At 33.7% G+C, this 23,036-nt stretch overlaps 1 protein-coding gene across 1 annotated transcript in view; it reads right to left on the bottom strand.

Moving 5' to 3' along the window:
* Positions 1-23,036, bottom strand: part of LOC113500001 (head-specific guanylate cyclase) — a 79,037-nt gene that overhangs the window by 24,121 nt on the left and 31,880 nt on the right. Inside the window, exons 3-6 of the mRNA XM_026880644.1 lie at positions 6,614-6,687; positions 4,950-5,032; positions 1,918-2,078; positions 1,156-1,367 (exon numbers count right to left, since the gene is read on the bottom strand). Coding sequence (XP_026736445.1) covers positions 1,156-1,367; positions 1,918-2,078; positions 4,950-5,032; positions 6,614-6,687 — 530 coding nt within the window. The remainder of the gene's footprint in view (positions 1-1,155; positions 1,368-1,917; positions 2,079-4,949; positions 5,033-6,613; positions 6,688-23,036) is intronic.

The raw sequence follows: 23,036 nt of genomic DNA, 5'->3' as shown, positions 1-23,036 counted from the left end.
ATCGTGGATGGTTTTGGAGGCGACCTTTGCCCAGCAGCGGGCTAGATAAAAAATTAAATTCTGATCAATATTCGGTAGCTTAGTTGGCATAGCGATTTACGAATATAGGTTTTGCAGGTCTGTGTAAGGTAACTAATTAAAAATTTTAAATGCCATCTAACGTCCGAAATTCGGTGAATATGGGCATCCACTTTTTATGTTACAATTAATTTATCAGGCGAAGAATATCATAGCATGGCAGAGTAATCTGAACTTAAGATTAATTATGCGACATTATTTATTAAAAGTGTCCACAACTCGCAGATTTGTTAGAAAACTTTAAAAGCAAGCAAGGCATCGACTTACTTAATGAAAGTTGTTAGAAGCGACTCAATTATTAATTAATTTCAAAATTGCAAAGGAAAACTTAGTGGACTCCTATTTTGTCATGCCGTGTCATTTATCACTGGAACACTTTGCCATCAAGTCTTTACCAAGAAGTCTCCATGTTTGACAACATCGTAACAAAATTCATTTTAACAATTCTTTCTGTTTCATGTTTAATGCCAAATGCATCGAATATGGAATTTGTTCTTGGAATTAAAATAAAACAACGTTAAATTAATCGCTTGAAAACAGATGCTTCAAATCTAAGCCACGTTTGAAATCTCCACATCAGCCTGTGCAGCTCCATATGTAACCATACTAACTTAATATACTCTCAACAAAATGAATCAAAATAACAAAACGTTAAGCATTTTTGTTAAATAATGCACTCATATTAATTTCCATTTCCCATTCTGAATCACAGATGTTAATGGCATTATCATGATCAATGATTTTAATTGCATAACTGTCAAAAGGCTTTTCCGGAGTGAAATCATTAATCAATCAATCTCGCTTGTGCACTTGACGTTCATATAAAGAGTGGATAATAAAAAATAATTTATGGAATCCTTTGATACCCATGGCATATAACATATTTTTTGGATTCAAAGGAAGGTTCTTTATGAAATGAGCTTCAAGCTTTAAAACAAATGTCGAAATCTGATTGACATTGACTGAAACTAATTACACTGGCATCAGATAGGCAGTTCTATTAGCAGTATCATGTTTCTCATCGCTATGTGACAACGCTTTATCTTCTTCTCTTACTATTTCTCATTTAATACTTACTTATATCTCCTAGGGTCGTTAGTATAACTCGTCAGTCTTATATCCGTCTGGGTATCGTATAACAGTTTTGCTATCGCCTTCAAGCTACCGACCAGGAGGTAGGCCACCGGCTCGCTTTCCGTCGTCAAGTGAAGCTGGATTTTTCCTTCTTGCGATGTCGTACAAACGAAATTCGCTTCGTATTCCATCGTTTCATCTTTGAGTACATCATCCTATGAATATACAATTGGATTATTTTTCAAGTTAATTTTCCTGTTAACGTTTTCACTGAGGTATCAAATGAATGAAATTTATTTGATGTCCTTTGATCATTCATTTAAATGAAAATCAGAAAATTGGTTGTAAATAATTTATTAATACACCCACTCGCAAGTTTATTGTGTTCTATTCAGAGGCAATCGACACGAGTCTTGTTGATGTTTACTTTGATTTAAGATCAAAAAGTCCTGACACTTTGTTAAATGTATGTCCAAAAACCGGAAAGGAGATTTAATAAAATGATAAATGGAGATTTTCATTCACAAATTTTTTGATGAATTGACTTGTTTTGAATTTTGTCGTTTTGTATACGAGCCAAAGCAAGTCTAAAGCTCCCAAAACGCCTATTAGTATAAAAAATCATTGAAGTTCATATATAACCGTTAATAAAAATCGTGGTTTATGACGGTGCAGTATTGTCTCTACCAAAAGAAATAAATTCAAGTAGAATTTGTGAAAAATACTATTAAATAGGTATAAAAGTCGAGAATACACGAAACTCACCTGATCATGCAACACATCATGAACACTGTCTAAGGTAGTGAGAAATTCAGTCAAATTAGTGCCTAAACATTTAAAAGCTCTCTCAAGTCGACAGTTGTGTGAAAATGCCGTTAAAATTAAATATTCTCCTAATTTTGCCATAAAATCCTTAGTGCTAACACCTGAAATAAAAATCAGTATATTAGTACAAATTGCATGTAGAAATTTTATTTAGCACTCAATTGAGTTAATCGAAGATTATTATTTGGTTACCCAGACGTCTTATTTATTTTAAAACACTTTTAGTAAGAATCTCGCAATAACCCCTGATTGTCACCTGTCCCTAAGCCCATGCTAATTTATTTTTAGCCTAAATTTAATGACACTAATATCGATGACAACATTACTAGAAAATGTAAGAAATAATCCGTTATACATCATATGCTTATCATATACTTTCAATGCGAACTATTTAATAACAATTATTGTTTTAGGCACATTTAAATACTAAATTAACTTAGCGATTATTCGAAAAGGGGCCCATTAAACGTTAAGTTTAGATACTTTTACAAGTAGGTAACTTAGTTTTAAACATTCCTTGAACAGGGGTATTTAGTATTCCCCAGTGTACACTTAAACGAGAGTCTAGTAGATCGTCGTTACAATATATTGTGCTAAACGAGGTAGGGATTAGCACCATTTGTAAGGTTCTAATATATAGGTAGAGCAGATGGTATTGCATGTTTAGATCCGTTAGCATCTGAAGCTGGAAATAAATCTTGGTATATTTCTCGAATTTAGTTTGTTGTAGCATTTTTGTTATATAAATCTTGAGCACTAAATAAAATATAATCTACTTCATCATCAGCCTTGAATATCTCACAGCTGGGCTGGGATATGTCACCTTTTGTTCATAAAATTCTCTTTCTCTTGAGTTCCGAATTCCATTCTCGCTAGCTTTAACCTGGATTTCACCGACAAGGTCTTGGCCATAGTTTAAAATAAACAAGGGTACCTATTTAGAATTCCCTGGAGTTCAGTTAAGTAAGAGTCTAATAGATGGTTGTTACAATATATTATTATTGTGCTAAACGAGGTAAGGATGAGCACCATTTGTAAGCATCTAATATAGAACAGATAGTACAGCATAAGGAGCTGATGATAAATATTGGTATATTTCTCAAATATAGTTCAGATGCATATATGAATATATGTATCTTGAGCACTTAACTAAAATACATTTTACTTCATTATCGTCATTAGCCCCGAATACCCCACTCCTGGGTATGAACCTCTTATTCTTTAGGACATTGGACTCTACCATTTGCTATTATCTTACTCTTGCTTATTTTTATATTATCTGAGAATGTCATCCTCGACGCACGGGGATAAGTCTTAGCCGGAGTTTAATATGAATATTCCTTGCACAGGGGTATTTAGTATTCTCAACTGGACAGTAGTATAAGAGTCTAATAAATCGTTGTTACAATGCATTGTGCTGAACGATATAAGGAGATTAGCACCATTTGCAAGGATCTCAGTATGGATGTTGTTGAATCTAAAGTTGGTATTACACGTTTAGATCTGCATGCATTAGGAAGTTGACATAAATCTCAATATATATAATTCAAATTAATGGGTTCAGGGATATCAGCAGCCAATAAAAGAACGTCATGTGTGAAATTTTCAACTCTTTTGCTATCATGGTTCGTGAAAAACAGAATTGTGACTGTCGGACATATGTACAGACATTGGAGCATTAGTAATAGAGGTCTCATTTTTAACCCTTTGGGTAGCAATCCCTGAAAGAACACGTAGAGCTTTTCGCTTTTGTCCCAATAACGGACGCTTGTAATCAAAACAAAAAGTTTTCATTTCAAGTAAACCTTTTTCAGTCACAAACGAGAAATTTAAATTTGAAAAACCATTTATTTTAATCCTCATAAACAAACGTTTTATTCTAAATTAAATTCTTAAATATAACCAACAATTGCTATAATATAAACAGTGTACTAGACCCATCAGCTGTCACACGTCAGTTGTTGTCTAGCCACTGAATCTCGGTTTCATGTTGTCACAACTTCAAAGCGACGTGTGTTGGTACAAAACAAACTTGTGTGAAAGCTGAGTGACCTGAACATGAGAATCAAAGGGAAATAAATGTATGGGTTAAGGACTCGTAGTTTTAAACTGTCTGGCTTGTCAGTTTTCGTACAGAACAAAGAATTACATGGAAAATAACTGTCGTGTTGTATAATAGAATGTGTGTTGCGACTTATTTTGTGCTTTAAATTTTGCAAGCATTTTGTCTTTAATTTTAATTATTCTCAGCAGTTTTCTTTTACTACTTAAATTATATATTTTGAGAATTTGTGTCCAGAAAACTGACAAAGTAATAAATAAAAACGGTAAAATATATTTTATCAATTTTCCATCAAGGCTAAACATTCAAATATAATGACTACCTTAGATTATAAAATTAATATCCCTTTCTTTTTTTCTTCCAAAATTTAATGAAATGGAAAACCAATTTGTCAAACTTTCCGCCAGTTGCATGACACACACAAAAGTTGGTGAAGAGGGGACTAAATCAATCTCATTCATTAGAAAAAAAATCAATTTGTATTTCATTTTAGAATATTCTCTTGAATCCATCATCTCTTAAACTTATAATATTACATTTGTGGAAACGCTGTTCTATATCATATTATAGAACAGCGTTTTTTTTAAACAGCTGCAATTTAAGACAATAAATACTTAAACATTCCAGATCATTCGTTTAATTCTAACTCTTCGTAGTATCTTACTACAATACTGTAAGCTAAAATTTCTTGCTCTTTTATCTTGTTTTTTTTTTATAAGCACTACATGATAAAAAAACATTATCACAATAATAGAGACCAAGATATTCCTACAAAGCAAACCTAACAAATTGTAAAAACAAGCAGAATAAACCTAGACGTCTGGGCTGTCACAAATATAATCTCGTTCCGCCGTTTATGTGTACAAGAAAATTAATTCGCCCATTATAGTCGGTGATGGATGGCACTTACTGTCTGTAGCCCGAACCGCATCGTAAATTTCTTGTAAATACGCGTAATTCCTGCAAGTTTTTACTTCATCCGGTAGTCTTCGTCTGAAAAAAAAGAAACACTATATTCTGGGACTCATTAACAAAGGCGTAATAAAATAAAAGAACACGTTTCTATTTAGTTTTATGTTTTCGGGAAACTGTGTGTGAATTATGAACGTAATTATGTTTCAGACATGTTGAAAATTAACATCTTTAATTCTTTGGAATAAATTGTGATTCTTTGGAATACTAGAAAAATGACTGTTCTTTATAGAGTAAGAAGTTTTATAAAATAGGAATAGGAATGTCCAAGAGACGTATTCTGCTTGGATCGTTATTGTTTTTATTTGACGACGGGTACCTAGGTAGAGTAGAGCATTGATAGAAACATAGCTCTTGCATTAGCAGGATGGGTAATTCGGACAGAACTGGCTCTTGAAGAGAATTGTACGTGCAAGGAGAGTTGTTTTGAAGATGGGACAACTTGCGTAAAACTAGCACAGGGCCAGAGGAAATGCACATAAAGGTTATTTTCGGAAAGACTCAAAGACAGGAAAAATTAACCGAAAAAGAACATATTTTGATGATAGGACAACTCAGAAAAATCTTTGTCAGGATCAAAGAAAATTTCTTGTAAAGAGAGGCATGTTTTGAATATAGGAGCTTGGATAGGACTGCTATAGAACCGGCAGAATTCGCAATGGTTTAACTTGGGTAAAACTAGCACATAACCAGAGAAAGTTGAAAATACTAGACAAATGTTCCAAGGCATACTCCTACCACCTAGAGCCAAGGTACTTCTAAAAACGGGGCATCACTACCTGACCTTACAAACAAAAACAAAGGAACTTACAAAATTTTTTTTTCAACCTATAATTGTTTTCGTAAGAAGAATTTACACCACAAAAACATCAAAGAAACATCCCATATAATTCCCACACCAATTAATTCATGCGTACAAACCAACTATGACCTATTTTGTCAAGTCAAATACGGCATAACAAACAAACGTTACATTACTCTAATACGAGTTAAACGGGCAATTTAAGGGACCTTGTAATTAAACGTAATCTTACCACAGGGGGGTAATTAGCGAAGAACGCGTTTTGGGGTATCTTTAAATATAAATTCGTGTTATAATACTAAACGCGAAGTATTAACGTGTAATTATAAAATGTTTTGGTGTGAGTCAGAATTTTTGTGTTTCTATGTGGGTTAATTTTCATTTCATTTAAATAGTATACAATAATGAATAAAGATAGGTAATTGGCAACAAAATATAATAATATGCTTTCGTTCAACAGTTGTTCTACAAGGGCTATCGGTATTGAAAACCATTTACTTAAGTCTTTATATGAATAAAAAGTAGTGGATATTTGGAAAAAAACTTGATGTTTTTAAAGAGTATTTTAACATGACGACTTCAGTTTCGCAAGGATTGAACTGCATGGTAGTTTAATCCTTGTGAAACGAAAATATTCACTATTCGACTATGCGTTATGTTCAAAATGAAAATAAATAAAAATGTTATAATTTTAATTTAGCCTAAAACAGGCACTTTCATAACGTTAACCATGACCAGTTTTTTTTATTATTATTTAATCCTACGAAATATTATTATATTAAAAGTATAATATTACTTACAAACAATGATATTTATCGTAGTGTTCGGCTTGGTTCTTGGTTAGTGCTGAAACTGCCGCATGGAGACACTCGTTCTGTAAACAAAAGGGTTTATTAATACAAGTTTAGTACAATACAAGTTTAGTGCATCAGTGCTTTCTTCTTGAATATATATTAATAAAAAATATATATGGCCTAGAATATGTACAAGGACATTCCATAGAAAACAATAAAAGAAAACTAATGGGAATGAAAAGTGACATCAGTTTCAATAATATTTCAATGATACGACTTTTTACTCAAGCGTACATATCGGAATCGGCCGACTAGTTTCGGGCCAACCGCTTCAACTAAGGACTTCTGATGGGTCTGAAACTAGTCGGGTGATCAGAGTAAATCAGAGTGAACCCTGTATTATTTCAGTACTAACTACAAATCGAAAATGATCAAACTAAAAGTCTGTGTTTCGACGAAATTCGCTAAGAAGTTTTTGCATGAATAAGTGACAAACATCCATTCATCTAAAGTTTCGCATTTATACTATTAGTAGTACGGTAGTCATTAAAATTCGATCTTCACATAGGACAATCGTTTACAAAAAGCCACATAACATAAAATAACCCATATAAACGAGAAACCAGACGGCAAACTGGACTTCGTCACCTACCCCTTAAAACGACAATAGCTCCATAGCACACGCGTTGGTAATGACGTGCAACAAATTTCACATCAAATACACATGAAGCTGCAACGAAAATTAATGAATGATTCTGGCCTAATTGCATAATGTGATGTAAAATCAATAGTTCGCAGTCGTTACTCAATGACTAGTATCACAAAGGAATAATTAACAATGATTTGATGATGGAAACAACTCGTAATTTGATGATTAATCGTTTTAATTTATGGTTGTGGGTCGTACCTTAATAAAGCGAATATTTAGAAGTTACTATTAATATCTCATACGATGACTTTTTGTGGGAAAACTAAAAAAAATGAAGTTTTTCCATAAATACTCTTTAACAGTCAAAACTCATCCTTACATCCTTGCCGGAGATTAAAGGTTCAAAATAATATATCACATATAATGATTTAATCGACTTCAAAAAGGGAGAGGTATTCGATTCGTCTGTATTTTATCTACGGACGGGGTGGATCAGGTTATGATGTCATATCAGATTTGGTCTTTTTTTTTTCGGTTAAGGCGGGAGAATCCTCATGGACACCCACTTCCTCGGTGGAGGAAATGGGTATTGTCAGACTTTTACTGACTAAACCTGAACCGCCGTGCTACGTCATCCGCGTTTTTGTGTCGGTGTATGGCAATGCGTTGCAATCCTTCATACACATATCAGGTTTGGCCTAGTACTTTTTTATTTGAAGGCGGTTGTATGATTTGTTCTTACTACATTATGATCATAGAACATTTAATTCTAACTACCACTTTTTCCTACTTTTACGTTTCATTCTTATCACACGTACAAGTACATAACATTTTCCTCAATATTTTATTTCTGAGCACGAAAATAGCTGCCTTCACGTAATAACGTGTAGCGATATTGCGACGGGCTTGCAACCCTGCAAATATGGCTTCTTGTCCTTACTATAGTCGGCTTACCCGGCTCTACTGATCCGTTTAACACCTGAACTAATTCTAACTGGAACGGATATTTAGATGTAGGTGAAGTTTAAACTGAAGTAGATGGTGAACGTTATAATATTAATGAATATTGAGTGTGCTTAGCAGTTGGGTAGATATTGATGGCTAGAGATAGAGTGCTCAACATGAAGTCTTCTTGTCGTATGGTTGATGTTTAACCTGGTTCCTGGTGAACTACTGCCGTAGAGTTGAAACTAAAAGCGAGAGGAGTCGTTTGATGCTTTCTCATCCGGATAAAAAGAGTGTAAATTGCATCTAATCACTCTGACATGGCTTTAAACAACTTTGAATAATTCTTGGTCATGCCGGTTTCCTCACGCTGTTTTCTTTCACAATTTCACGGTAAAGTTTGACCTCAGTGAGATCATTGGTTTGAATAGGTATAGAGGATAGCCAAAAAAAAACATCTATCATTTCGGGTGTGACTTAAATAGCTAAATTTATTCAAGCAGAATTTAAATAAGTACTTCTAAACTGTATCAAGAAGTAAAAAGATATAAGTTAACAGTATATGCCTAACATATACTGTTACCCTTGCGTCATACTCGTGAACGGGTGCTGCTTGCGGTGGCTGGTCGGTCTGCTGACCTTGGCCTTTGTACTTACAGTTTAATTTCGTATAGGCTTAGATACAGCGACCTCAAATTTTTGTTTGTTTGGCACGGCACCTACACACTTATTTGTTATTGTTTTGTATAATAATAATATCTAATAATTTTGTAATTGGAAAGACAGCGTGCTGCTGGGGAGTTTGTTGCGCCGTTTCTTCTCTCACAGCAAAAGCACTTAGGAAGCGGTGAAGGGTGGGCGAAACTGGGTGCTGTCCAATGTAAATGATGCTGACCTTCAAAAAGTGCTACTTAGTAGCCTAATTTGAATAAATGAATTTTGATTTTGATTTTTAATAATATGCCTGATAATCAAACATCTAGGTACGTTGAAAAAAAAAATATTTTTTTACATTTGATACAGACACCAATTCAATAAAGAACTAAAATAAATACCGACTTATTTTACGTACAAATAGAATTCTACGTTATTTTGGAAAAGAGATCGGATGACAAAATGTTGTTTATTACTGCGTAAAAATTTCCCGCCAATTTAATGCGTCTCGTCCTCTGATATCAGTTTACCGAGTCCCTTAAAAGCCTTCTTCTTGCCTACTCCAATATTTTACGTAAATTCTTCTCTAATTGATAAACTTTTTCGAAGATGTTTTGAAGATTGAAGGTTATTTAGAGAAAGTTGATAGTGTTAAATATGAAAAACCAGTCTAAGGTGTTGTTCTGGGTTGCGGAGGTAAGATTGGCAGTCGCTCCTTGTAAAACACTGGTTCTTAGCTGAATCAGGTTAGACTGCATTCCGACCTCAACAGATTTGGGAAAAGGCTAGGATGATGATGAGCTTGCTTTTTTCTTCGGGATCAAAGTGCTCGTCAAGACATTCATACAAGATGGGGCTCCCGTTTGAACTGAGCTGATGTGTTATATTGCGGTGTCGAAAAATATGCACGCAAAAGATCAGCCTTATTGAAAAATAAAAGTGCGGCAAATTAATCTCGCAAGAATTGATGATGACAAAAGGACAGGTGAGAATAAAGAAGAGAAGAGAAAAACGAATGTTTTTTAGTGACGCTCCCGAAACAATGCACAGTAGAGCGAATCTGATGTTGAATATTCGAATCACAACTGAATAGTGGAATTTTCATACTATTTCCAGTAATATGGAGAGAAGATAGATTTTCCATTATATTTTTTTGCGAAAATCGTCCTCAGTGAACGCGCACCCTAAGAGGATTTAATATCGGATTCGTTCGAGTTAAAAACCGTTTTAGACAATCAAACGGTCCTACCAAACAAATCAATCAAAATAAGTTGTCGACCCGAATTAATTGAGCTGTTATTTGTTCCCGATAAAATCCAATCGTAAACCGCTGTATCTGTTTCTGTAATTAAATTGAGCATTAAACAAAGATAGGATGATCTAATTTGTGTGCGAGGAAGCAAGATGGAAAACAAAGGGCTGATAAAGGAATTAATGAACCAAAAGAATGCATTAAACGTCATTTCGTTACAATAATTCTTTTCAATATTTTCTTAGTAATTCGCATTAACCAATTGATGACTCAGAAACGTTGATTTTCCCTATCTTGTTCCATATGGGCCGCGGGCCTTAGGGACGAAATGACAAATCACTTGGAAACGTAGAATCTGTACGAAGAAAAAGTATATTAAGTAGTTCCAATTGAGGTTACCAATTCCACCTATGATGAAATACACCTAGTTATGATACTTGAGGCCGGTAAAAAGGTTAACTTACCCGAATTGAGTTCTTATTGACATAGCAATAAAGTTACAAACGACTTGACCAAATTCAACATAAATTACTATGCTCGTTAGCAAAAAGCCACTTGAAGTTGTCTTCATTTAGCAAGTAACAGTACACCTTAAGTGAACGTCACAAGGAGACATTAAGAATGTTTGATAAATGGTAGAATGGAGGAAAAAATCTACCCTTGACGTATCGGGTAGCTAATGGATGGGTGCTAAGTGTGTTTTGATTCCTTGTGTAACCCATTTAGAGCAATTTATGTATTCATTACATGGGGACACGATCTGTTTTCTCATTTTGCTTAGAGGAAGAAGTGTTTCTTATTTCCCTGCTGAACGTTCATGCTTGACGACAATTTTTTTTGGGCATGCCTAAACTTATCACTGTATTTGTGGTTGGTAACGCATAGTACAGAATGCTTGTTCTACGCGGAGGTCGACCCTCCGACTCATGTCGCTCTGTGGGTTTCGCGTGGTCACCTCACTCGGCTATCCGTGCAATCAAGTATGAAAACTGTTAGGTTACGAGTTTGCGGATGCTAACGGTTACCTAGAAACATATTAAGTTATCAGCATTTGTTATATGTGCAAGCAGGTACAAAAATAATCCTAATAGTTACTAGCTACGTCAAAAACAAAATGGCGCAGCAATATTCATTTGTTTTTAAGGCATGTTAGAACAAACCATTTGAAGATAATGTAAAATAATTACAGGTAACGTAATGACCTTTTATAAGATCATGTACATACTAATAAGTACTTATACCAAGTCGCGTGCACGCTGCGTAGTAATTACTTGGTGGAATTTAAAGGTCTTCTACAGACAAACCAGGATTGTGGTCCAATTATTAAGCTAGGAGAGGATATTTCTATTTTTTCTAAAAAAAGCAACAAAGATAGTCGTAAACTTCTTTTTATTGTATGGTTGATGTATCTACAACACTTGAAATCACACATACTTGAAAAATGCTGAAGTAAACGGATTTTCTTAAGACATTTTCCTTCACCGCTATGGGAAGTGGTAATTAAATGAGTTTTTAATGACAGTGGTACGTGACGGAAATCGAGCTTACGACCTTTGGTGGCAGTCTAACAGTCTTGCCACTGGACTATTACTGTTATAACCCATGCTGCAAGAACAGTTACTTCTGTACAGGAAAAATGAATGAATCTGTTTCCTGTTCCTATTTTGATTGTATTATTAGACTATTCAATTATTTTTATGACGGTAATAAAAATAATATCAAACGTTTAAAATTCAATAATTGTTTTATTCATATAATGCGAATACTTTAATGTGGTAAAATAAGACTACCGCGCTATGGTATATCTATCTCGAGCGGTTTCTCAAACGTTCATACACACAAACACCTAGACTCACAAAGAGAGATGATGAAGATGTTATTTGCTGTTTAAATTTGAGGTTAGAGTATAGTTGGGTTAACCTTGTTGGTAATAAATAAATGCTTTATATTTATGTTCATACTACTACCAGGACTACCTCTGTATTTGACCAACCAACGTGTGTGTTCAAAACTTGGTTGTAGAGCTTCTTTAAAAGTAACATCTTAAAAGATAGTCTCACCTCTACTTTGGCGACGATGTCCATCTTTAGGCGACCAATTGGTGACAATTTATAAAAAATAAATAAAAAGGAATTTCGTGATTATATCGCGGGGGTGCCACATTCGCAAGAAACCCAGAAATAAAATCACCATTCATGAATTGCACAAATGCTTGTCAAAGCTCAAGATACATTTTCGTCTTCTTTATAAGAATTATTTTTAAATATTTTTGCCGCTTTCACTTATCACTTAAACCACTGAGCACTTTGTAAAGAGACGACGTGTTTCGCATAGTTTTGTAATGCTGGAAATTGCCTACCTACAGTTTAATTACAGACGGCCATTGAAAACGTTTTCTGTAAATTATCTATTTAGCTCCTGTAGAAACATGGCTAAGATTATTCCTGCTACTAAGAATCTAAGTTTCCTGTGTTTACATCAATGCGTTAATTAATAATTTGATAGTATTTCTTTACTTAATATATTTACGATAACGACATACTCTCTCGAACGTCAGGTAACTTACACAAAAATAAAACTAAAACGAAACCTCTTTCCACACGGCTTACTACACCTCTACACGACCTAATGTAAAAAAAACTATTTCCACCTTCACATTTTCCAGAAACACCAAAGCCCGAAATAAATCACGGCCCGTCAAATATACGAGAAAGTTTCTATAGAATAGCTCGGGTACAAATGTTTGGCGACATCATATCGAGTTGGAACTCCAACTATTTCAATCGAATTCCTTCAGAAAGGCTACCACCACCCCTGAAAGTGAAAATTATCACAATTGCGGGAGCGAGAGAGCACAATCTACTTTGTAGAGCGTCGTCTCTCTTCCACAACTGATATTGTATTACATTCTCCAGTGTTATGTTTGAATGGAGAAAGTTAACGTACCGTATGAGACGGGATTGCTGACATTAATCATTGTAATTAAGACGTCGTGCACCTGTGATGTTATAAATGATGGTATTAATCGTCGGAATTCGGGACCATGTGGATAGATTTTTAATTAAAACTTCCAGATTCACTTGGTAGAGATTATCGACGCCGTGTTATCGATTCAAAGTTACTTAGTGTTTTAAATATGAAATCCAATATTGTCGGATCGAGTTTTGTAAATGTAGGACACCAAATCTGCTAATTAATTGGGTCATTTTTTTCTTCATTTTGACAAATAATGTTTATCTCACGAAAATCAACTTTCTTATAACTTATATTACATTGCCAAATTTAACTATTGTTTACATTAATTAAGGAAAATCGTCAGAAAATCAATATTAGAAAAACTACCATCCAAAATCTATCATCCACATGGTATCTAGCATACTTTTAAAACCATATTTACTTGGCTAGAGAATCAAATGCACACAGTATTTCTCTACGATCTAAATGTCATATACAATGGAATTTATTATTCATTCACGTATAAATCAAGTCATATTTTATTTATGTGCATATCCATATTTGTATTCGGGTCTAGGTATTTCTATTTAGGTCTTGCGATATATCATCTAAAATCTATTGTTCTCGTGATCTAAATTCCACAGAAGTTAATTTTATATAGCAATTTATTTCATACTATGTCAGACTTATATTGATAAAAGCGAAAATATGTGAGTGTGTTTATATGTTTGGTAGTACAATCGTCACCAATTTCAATGACATCTGGCATGGATGTAGCTTACAATTCACATTACGACACATACTTATATCTGATTGCGTTAAAGAAAGGTTATCTTTTTGCAGTTATGACCGTCATTAAGGTGAGCGAAAACAGCTATTTATTTAATAAAAACAATAATATGAATTTTATATTAAATCTCTCTAAATGATTTATTTCTTAAACTAAAAGAACACTATCAGGCGTTATTTGCCTTAAGTCTGAAAACACTACTTCTTCTAAAAACTTCGAAGGTTAATGACCAATTATTAGTATCAAACTCAGTACAAAACTTGTTAAACGAAATACTAAATTAATTATATGATATAGTAATGGATATTTATTGGTTCAAACCACATTTTATCAACGCAAAGAGCGGTTACGACTCAATTGGGAAATCAACCAATTATAAATACTTCATTCCGGTGAACAAAATGAGCAATCCTCGATACTAATAAATTAATTGTAAATCAGTTTTACTGTAGCGTTAATCTGATTATCATCTGTCTGAAAATCCTGACAACTTTGATACTTTGCCGTAAAATGATATATATTCAGCCAAAAACATCCAAAGCAATATATCAAATACTTCATTGAGAATTAAAAATACATTTATAACAGTCTGAAATATACAATACATCTTTATGTACATCAAAAATATCCAAGCAAATATAATCTTTTGTATCTACAACATCAAAAATCACTTCGCAGAAAAACCTTTTCTTTATATTTTAATACATTCGATACAAAGTTAAGCTCTCCTTTTATGATATCCACGCAATAATTCATGATTCGTATCAATAGAATTAGTAGATGGGAGAAAAAATAGGATAAATCTGTATGAAATCTGTGCCTGTACCAAGAAATTACGAAACAAGACTGTTGTCGTTCGAAAAGCGAGACAGTAATACACGCAATGTAGAGCTCCATCTCATTTCCACAAAAGTTACGGATTTACGTTAAGATTTCTCGGTAAGCGGGAAGGTCCATTAATTATTAGGATATTTGCTCCGTCTTGTATTGGAAATTAATTATGGATTCTTATTACAAGATGATATTAATAACTGTATGAAAGAAAGTAATGAGCTTATTCGCCCTTCATTAATTGTTGATATCGAAACTTATTTTGGCTATTTCTGTCTGAAGAACAGTATATGAAAAATGATTATGTGTTTTGTAGGGTTGGGATTAGACTCAAATTAGCATGTAACAGCTCTACAAAAGAAGGATATTATGCTTATAAAATATAATTGTTATCTAAGGAGGCTTTTATTATAATTTTTATATGGTAACATCATAAAAGAGTAAGCGATTCAAATAAGATTTTTCATGCAGGTTAACATAAACATCAATTGGAAAGACAGGCAGATTTTTATGTGTTACAAAATCAAGTGGCTAAGCCATTTCAATATTAAAAAGATAAATAATCTCAAAGATGAGTACATACAGTTATGTATTACGCTAAGGTAAGAACGAAATAGATTTTCTGAGTTTTTCTTAATTTGACCTTGAACGTCGAGACAAGAAATACTTTTATGCCCATCAATAATCTCAAAAAAGTACCGAATCAGTTGGTGCCCTCCGCAACTCGGCTGTCCGTGTAGCCAAGTCATCTAATTCACTTACATACACACACCTATTCTAAATCTTATTCTTTTCTCTAATAAATCTGATGGTCTAAGAGCCCGTGAACCCCAGACCTTCGTTATTTTATAAAAGCTGAAAGTTTGTCAGCGCATACTCCCAACCCAGGTAAGAACGATGGACCATTATGAAGTTTGGGTTATAGTGGCTTAGGCAGGTAAACGGTACTAAAGATGTGTAAAATACCGATCTAAATTCGTCAAATAATAAAGTGCGATTTTTTGATATTATCTTCAGAATATTATAAAAAAACCCCCTTTTTCATTGCCAGACACTTCACATCGTGGCAACCCCTTGCCAGACACCCTTAATGTTCATGAAATTATAGTTTAACTTACGTTATAGTATAAAAGCTGATTTTTATATATAATACTTGGGTAATAAGTAGATGATGTTTCGTCATTCGCCAGACATTTTTTATAGTTCCAACCCCTTGCCAGACAAGCATGTAGGGTAGCTGTAGGAGCGAGCGCGAGGCAGTATGTATATAAGTGGGTGCGAGTGAGATGCGTTTGTATTGTTTAGTATTTAATACATGCTTACATCAACTAAAACAATAATATGTGCTATCTTCAATTATTATTAATTAAATATTCGTTATAAATGATAAGAATGATATTAATTATATCATTACTTACGTTAAAGTGTAATAGCTGATTTCTATATATAATATTTGGGTAATAATTAGATGATGTTTCCTTATTAGCCAGACATTTTTTATAGTTCTAACCCCTTGCCAGACAAACATTGTATGTCTTAAGAAGAGATTTGTGATTAGAATGACTCATGCAAATAAACTTTTTGGCGCAGATTTATTTAACTAATAATCTATGTAAATTTTAAAAACATCTTAAGGAAAGACATTCGATGCTACAATTACCTTAAATTGTTAAAAATTTGAGAATTTTTTGGTTCTGAGGTAAAATATTTTTTCATTAGCCCTGTGAATGATTTGTAACATTCCCTGTGATAGCCACCCTCTGTGTATTCACGTGGAAAAATGATGTCATTGTACTTAAGGTTATGTTTTTTTCGCAATTTTAAAATTAATTCACATTTTTTCAATGTCTTGTCAGAAAATAATGTTATTTTGCCACTACTTTTGTTGCAAATAACACAAATTAATGTATCACCCATGACTTATTTTTAATACAAAATCACTTTTATTTAAAAAGTCACATAAACAAATTGTAAACATATAATCTACGTATCATACTATATTATATTATTTTAGCTGATGTAAACATGTACTGAGTACTAAACAATACATGCGCAGTATAAGTTTATATAATAATATGTATAATGTAAGTTTTTTTATAAGTTTATATAATAATACGTATAATTTAAGTTTTTTTTATAAGTTTATATACTTTTGATCTCGCAGACAAACAGTGTGTACTGTTTTGTGAGACACTGTACTATGTCATAAGTATAACGTGTACCTGTGTTAACTGAATAAATAAATAAAAAAAAAGTAGAAATAACAACTGCGCAGTGAGGTATCGCGGTAGACTTAACTCGCCATCTCACTCGCACTCACTCATATACATACTGCCTCGCGCTCGCTCCTACAGCTACCCTACATGCTTGTCTGGCAAGGGGTTGGAACTATAAAAAATGTCTGGCTAATGACGAAACATCATCTACTTATTACCCAAGTATTATATATAAAAATCAGCTTTTATACTATAACGTAAGTTAAACTATAATTTCATGAACATTAAGGGTGTCTGGCAAGGGGTTGCCACGATGTGAAGTGTCTGGCAATGAAAAAGGGGGTTTTTTTATAATATTCTGAAGATAATATCAAAAAATCGCACTTTATTATTTGACGAATTTAGATCGGTATTTTCAGACCTTTAGTACCGTTTACCTGCCTAAGCCACTATAACCCAAACTTCATAATGGTCCATCGTTCTTACCTGGGTTGGGAGTATGCGCTGACAAACTTTCAGCTTTTATAAAATAACGAAGGTCTGGGGTTCACGGGCTCTTGCTCTATGACTAGCCAGCTTTAAAATCATTTGTGTATAACTCCTTAATTGTTCGTAACGTTGGTTTTCAAACAAGTATCGTTAAGGGATGTCCAAGTTTGTAACCTGTTGCTTATAAACACCATTAGCCTCCCTTGAGCACGCCGATTTAACTTTATACACTTGTCGCTGTCCACTAAATTTGTTTAAGTAAATTTAAGGTAGTCATTCATTAAAAGGTAGGAATGTTTTAATATCTCTTGATTTTTTTAGTTTTAATACTTGTGATGTTTAGTGTCAAAGTGTGATGTTTGTTGCTTTAATGGAAAAATCGAAGGTTTTATTATCCACGCTTGGATTTGTTGATTAATACTAGCAAAATAATTAAGATCATTGTCTACAATAAAAAAGCATAAAAATATACCCATTTTCTCATACTCAGTTAAATTCACTGTGTATTATTCAGTTCCGTGTCTCACCGTGAGGCACAAGTGTCTCTTTCATCTTCAAAACTTCTCTATCTTTCACTATATTCATGATCTCAGTGATCCAAATTCAACCATTTTTTTTTCGCGATAATCAACTCTACATAAACAAATCCTGTAACTAAAAAATACCTACGATATCAAACACTACACAAAATAAATTCCTGTAAAGAAAAAAAACAAAAGAAAATCATTCCTTAAAAGTTACGCTATCATAACTCAAGAAAAAAGACAAACTTCGAAATTAGTTCGCAATTTTGAACGAAGCAATAACGCGCAAATATTGAAGTAAGTACAACAGTTGTTGTAAATTAAAATGCACAAAGAAAACAGACTTGAATTGAAAAATAAAAGCACTCTTAATATTCAAACGCTGCTGTGAAATAAGGCTTTCGTATGGAGCTATAAAAACAGCGGGGATATTTGTTTTCAAATGAAATATTCGGATTTTTATAGGCCTTACTTTGCCCGTTGGTTATAGTTGCTAAAACATTAATATACTTCTTATGCACTAGTGGTAGAAAAAGTCTGTTTTTAATTTAGAGTATCAGCTAACTACATACTAAGCGTGAGCTGCCGCAACCTACCAATAAAGATTAATAAAATCTCTCTTATACAAAATCAAAGTTCAATGAAAATAAAAACTACATACCGAACTTTACCGAACATTAAAAAAAAATAGCTTTAGCTCTATTTTTTCACTTACATTTATTCATCTGCCTACGGATACAGCTAAGTACCAGTTTTTTTGAGCAACACGATACCCTTCAGTAATGATGATAAAACAAATGTAAACTCGAATAAAGATTACTTGAAGTCCAGTACACAGTCTTTGACAATAAGATTCTGTTCCTTTTAACTATGATCTTGTTTAGATTGTCGACTATTTCTGTGCTTTTGTGTACATCTGTTTCCTAGTTTAGTATGTATACTTTATGTCAAACAAACGGTAGCGTGTCAAGCCAAGATCAAGCTAACAGAACGGACGAGCGCCGTTCTCACCTAAATAAAGAACATCATTATTCTCTTCGTATTTACTTCACACAAGCTTTACGAAGCTCTTTCGTTTATTTATTTACAGCAGTATAGTAAATGTCATAACGTAGAGTCCTATCAAAAGAATAAAGAAATGCACTCTGTTATTAATGTTTATAACTACGAGTATATTTAAAATTGCCAATTCGAAATTAGCGAAGAAGCGAAACGAAATTCCCGAGCGGCGACACTATAATTAGTGTGACAGTCAAAGTTAATATAGAAAACTTACTTACATAATGAAAACAAAGTATTTTATTATTATTAATGCATATCTCGTTATTAAAATTCAAAGCCAAGCCGATATATTATATTATACATAAAATATAAAAAGTATCTATCGGAACTTGGCTCTATCTTTCACAACATCGAAAATCACTGCAACCAAATTTGTTCCCAAACTGGAAAAAGGCCTTCTCAAGTCACGTCATAAAACTCGGTCCTTTGCCATCCTCATAGTCCGACCCAGCTACCATTTAATTTTTCCTAGAAAAAAGTCCCATAACTGTCCAAGAAAATTAGTGACGTAATTATTTTCCGCTTCCATTTTAGCGACGTTCGTTCATTTTAGTTGAAAACTCGCCTCTTTTGTGGCCCCAAGATAAACTTCTGTACGATTTTTCCCCGCTTTTTGAACGTCGCCGCTTGAGAAATGAGATTTCATTCAAAACTACTTATAACTTTTATAACAAGGTCTTTTTATATTAGCTGTGAACCTATCTCTCTTTGTCGGTGACTACTTTCCGGAATAATAGGTTTCCTGTATTATGGTTTTGGAGTGCTCTTCGGACATTTACAGCTGAAAATACTGAATGACATTATGCTTATTTCAAATAACTCAAATTGGTTCTAGTAGTGTTTCTAGTGAATTTAAATGTTTTGTTTTAAGTTTTTAATCATTTCACAGCGCCATTAATCAGTTTTGTATAGATTAAAATCATTTTCAATACAAGCAAAATAAATTTAAGTTCTATATGTTTGCAATAAACAGTAGTTGATTTTAAATTATTTTTTGTAGATGATTCCTGAATAGAATTGATACTACTTAATTCTTATCATAGAACTTTGCCTGTTCTATAAATACATTTTATTTCAGGCCCGCAAACTCAGATTCGCTTCCTAACGGGACAGCGGCACAATCATAACTTATACTCAATGTGACGGGCGCCAGATGACTGCTGCCGTTGTTGTAACAAATTGCTGTAGTTCTGTTATTGATTTCAATGTAGCCATGACCTATTGTTGAATACATTCAAGTGAAAATTAAAATTTTATCTATTATATTTTAAATAGAGTACATAAATTTTTATCTACCATTATTTTCATGTAATTTCTTTATTTAAACTTTTACGTTCAATTGTGGTACATAAGGCTGTACTTATATCGGATTGGACTAGACCACCACGCCAAATCTATGACGCGCGAAGTGCCGCGTTTTCTGTGTTGGCGTTGGACAAGCATTTGTGTGATTTAGAAATGAACGATCTAAGTTTGGTTGTCTTATGAACGACAAATTTCATCTTTTTGTTCCGGACACAAGGATGAAATTCCTTAGTACACACATTCAGTACAAAAATACTGAATGTTTACTTAAGAGTGCCTTTCCCCTATTCATTTGTAGTCCGGCTATCATTAGACCCGCCTGGTACATTGATTAATGTGCCGCTCATTGATCACGAGATTGATTGGAATACATTAGTTTGTCATGGGTGGAACCCTATTCAATCTAATTTAGCACTCGTCCAATATCATTAAAGGGAATGGAACTTTTTGCTTCTTAATGATGTTTATTTGATTAAATTATTATGCGCTGACGATTGCAAATCACATACTCGTACATGTGATAAATTCGATAGGAGATCAATTTGAACTTTTGCGTTGCGAGCTTACGTTTTTACTGTTTTTACATCTTTGATTCAGAAATTGGTGTGTTGAATTAAAATGAAAATTGGATCGGGAAAAGGAAAAACGTCGCAGTATGTAGTCGTCGTCGTCGGCTATGGTATTTTACTTTAAAACGTATTTTAATTAACCTGTCAGTTCTCAAAAAAATAATGTCAAAATAACTCATTTTTTATCAGTTTATTGTTAAAAATAAACAATAATGTTCAAACAAGATCAAAGTATATATAAACAGTCCGTAAAACAAAACAGAAAACATTTTGTTTGTCAATTTCAAGTTTCATTGTCAGCACTGTAGTGAATAGGCACTAAACTGGAAACCTAGGTTGTTAGTAAAAATAACTGGAAATTTGGTCAAGTTTTAGCAGTCGTTAACCGAATACTGGTAGCAGGTTTAATGGGCTTTCGAATACTAGTGACCTCTCGAACCTGGCCTCTTCAAACTCGAAAAAGACTGTATATGAAAAATGTTCAGTTCATTCAAGTGCTTACGTCATAGCAGTTGATTTCAGAATGACTGTTACGATTGACCAAACTGTACCACATGAACCTTAATACAGATTGAATGATTAAAGGTTATGATATGGAACCCTAATTATGTGTGTCCTTTGCAACGGCGTCAGTGCTAAATAAGGCTGAAGCTAACAGCTATCGTTTTCAGCCATCAGCAACGACTACGTGAAGACCATTCCCTTAACTCCACACCATCAAACCATAAAATTAATTCTCTTCCATTTATCCAAACATTTTTTCTGCAACGAAAAAGGTTTTTATCCCCCTGAGCAATATATGTCTTATGATGGCCATCTATACATTTTCCTTAATCAAATGATACTATACATCATGTTGTTTTTCTAACATTGTTTTTCTGCAGAAAAAAAGGTAATGACATTCTTGGAAGTAATGTTAAATGCCGTCAATTATAGCGTGTATTAGAGTCGATGCATGTTTTACAAAGTAAGATTGCTTGTGTTGAAGTTTTTGTTATTGCAACCGGCAGTTTTATTACGAGGTATTATTTAGTTTCCTTTGTTATACCTCCTTGCGCGAATGTTCTGTTAATGTTACTCTGCTGTGGTAGAGCATGTTCTTCAAAAGAATGAAAGCGTTTTGATGGTTATGTCTGCACGGTTATGTGAATGTTTAAGGTCACCACGGCAAATATACTATTGGTGACGTGTCGCAGATTTGATAAGCCTTTGTGCAATTCACGAATGCTTGTCCCGAGTTCGGGTGTCTTTGTGCATGCGACTTGAATATTTGTGAAACTCCTTGCCATACAAGGACAAAAGGATACCACAGACAAAAAAACGTGCCTTGCCTATTTTTATAGAATCGAGGTAAGTCCGGATGGTATTAAACTTTTGATAGTGGTCTTAAAATTATAAGAAAAAGCCATTTATATCTTTGGAAATAAACATAGGATGTCTCAGTCAAATATGACATTTGCATACGGAAAAGATAATACTTCAGACACCGACATTTCGTTATCAATCATAAAGTAAACCTAGTCATATTAGTCAGATTGAAATCCTCGATCTGACGATTTCTAGGAAACTAATAAATTTTTCTATTTCCTCTGGCAAAAGACTTTCCTTTAGTTATTTAGACGTGACAAGATATCCTTCATGATTGACACGAATAGGAGACGTGACGCGGCATTTTGTTAGATTGGAAACATCAGGCACTTACAGATAAGTGACGTCACTATTTTGGGATGTAGGTGGACGTTTGTCTAGCTTCTTTGCTGTTCTATTTTTATGTTTAAGTGATTTGTAGTGTTGTGTATGAAATGCGAAGATATGACGAAATATTTTTTTAGGCGATACAAAATGATTTGTTTAATACCGGTATATATTCGCGTATTTTTTGGGATAGTCCGACTAGCTTAGGACCCAACCTGTTCCAAGCACCACACCCACCCAGCACCGTGTCAGCTCATAATAAAGGACTCCGAAAGTTTTAATGGAAATAAACAGTTTAGTTGAAGACACTTGCGAAAATAACGTCGTATATAAAAATTGAAACCGTGTTATTACTCTACCCCGCCGCAAGGAAGTACATACACCCGTAAACTCAATTTACTGATTACGATATAAAGACGTTACAACACGACGCAATAATCGCTAACCACTAAACGAGTTCAATTTTAAACCGGATCAGTACGCATCGCTACAA

Source organism: Trichoplusia ni, chromosome 13 (assembly GCF_003590095.1).
Source record: "Trichoplusia ni isolate ovarian cell line Hi5 chromosome 13, tn1, whole genome shotgun sequence".
Classification (NCBI taxonomy): Eukaryota; Metazoa; Arthropoda; class Insecta; order Lepidoptera; family Noctuidae; genus Trichoplusia; species Trichoplusia ni.
The sequence above is the reverse complement of the archived record's forward strand: the minus strand, read 5'-3'. Positions and strand labels throughout refer to the sequence as shown.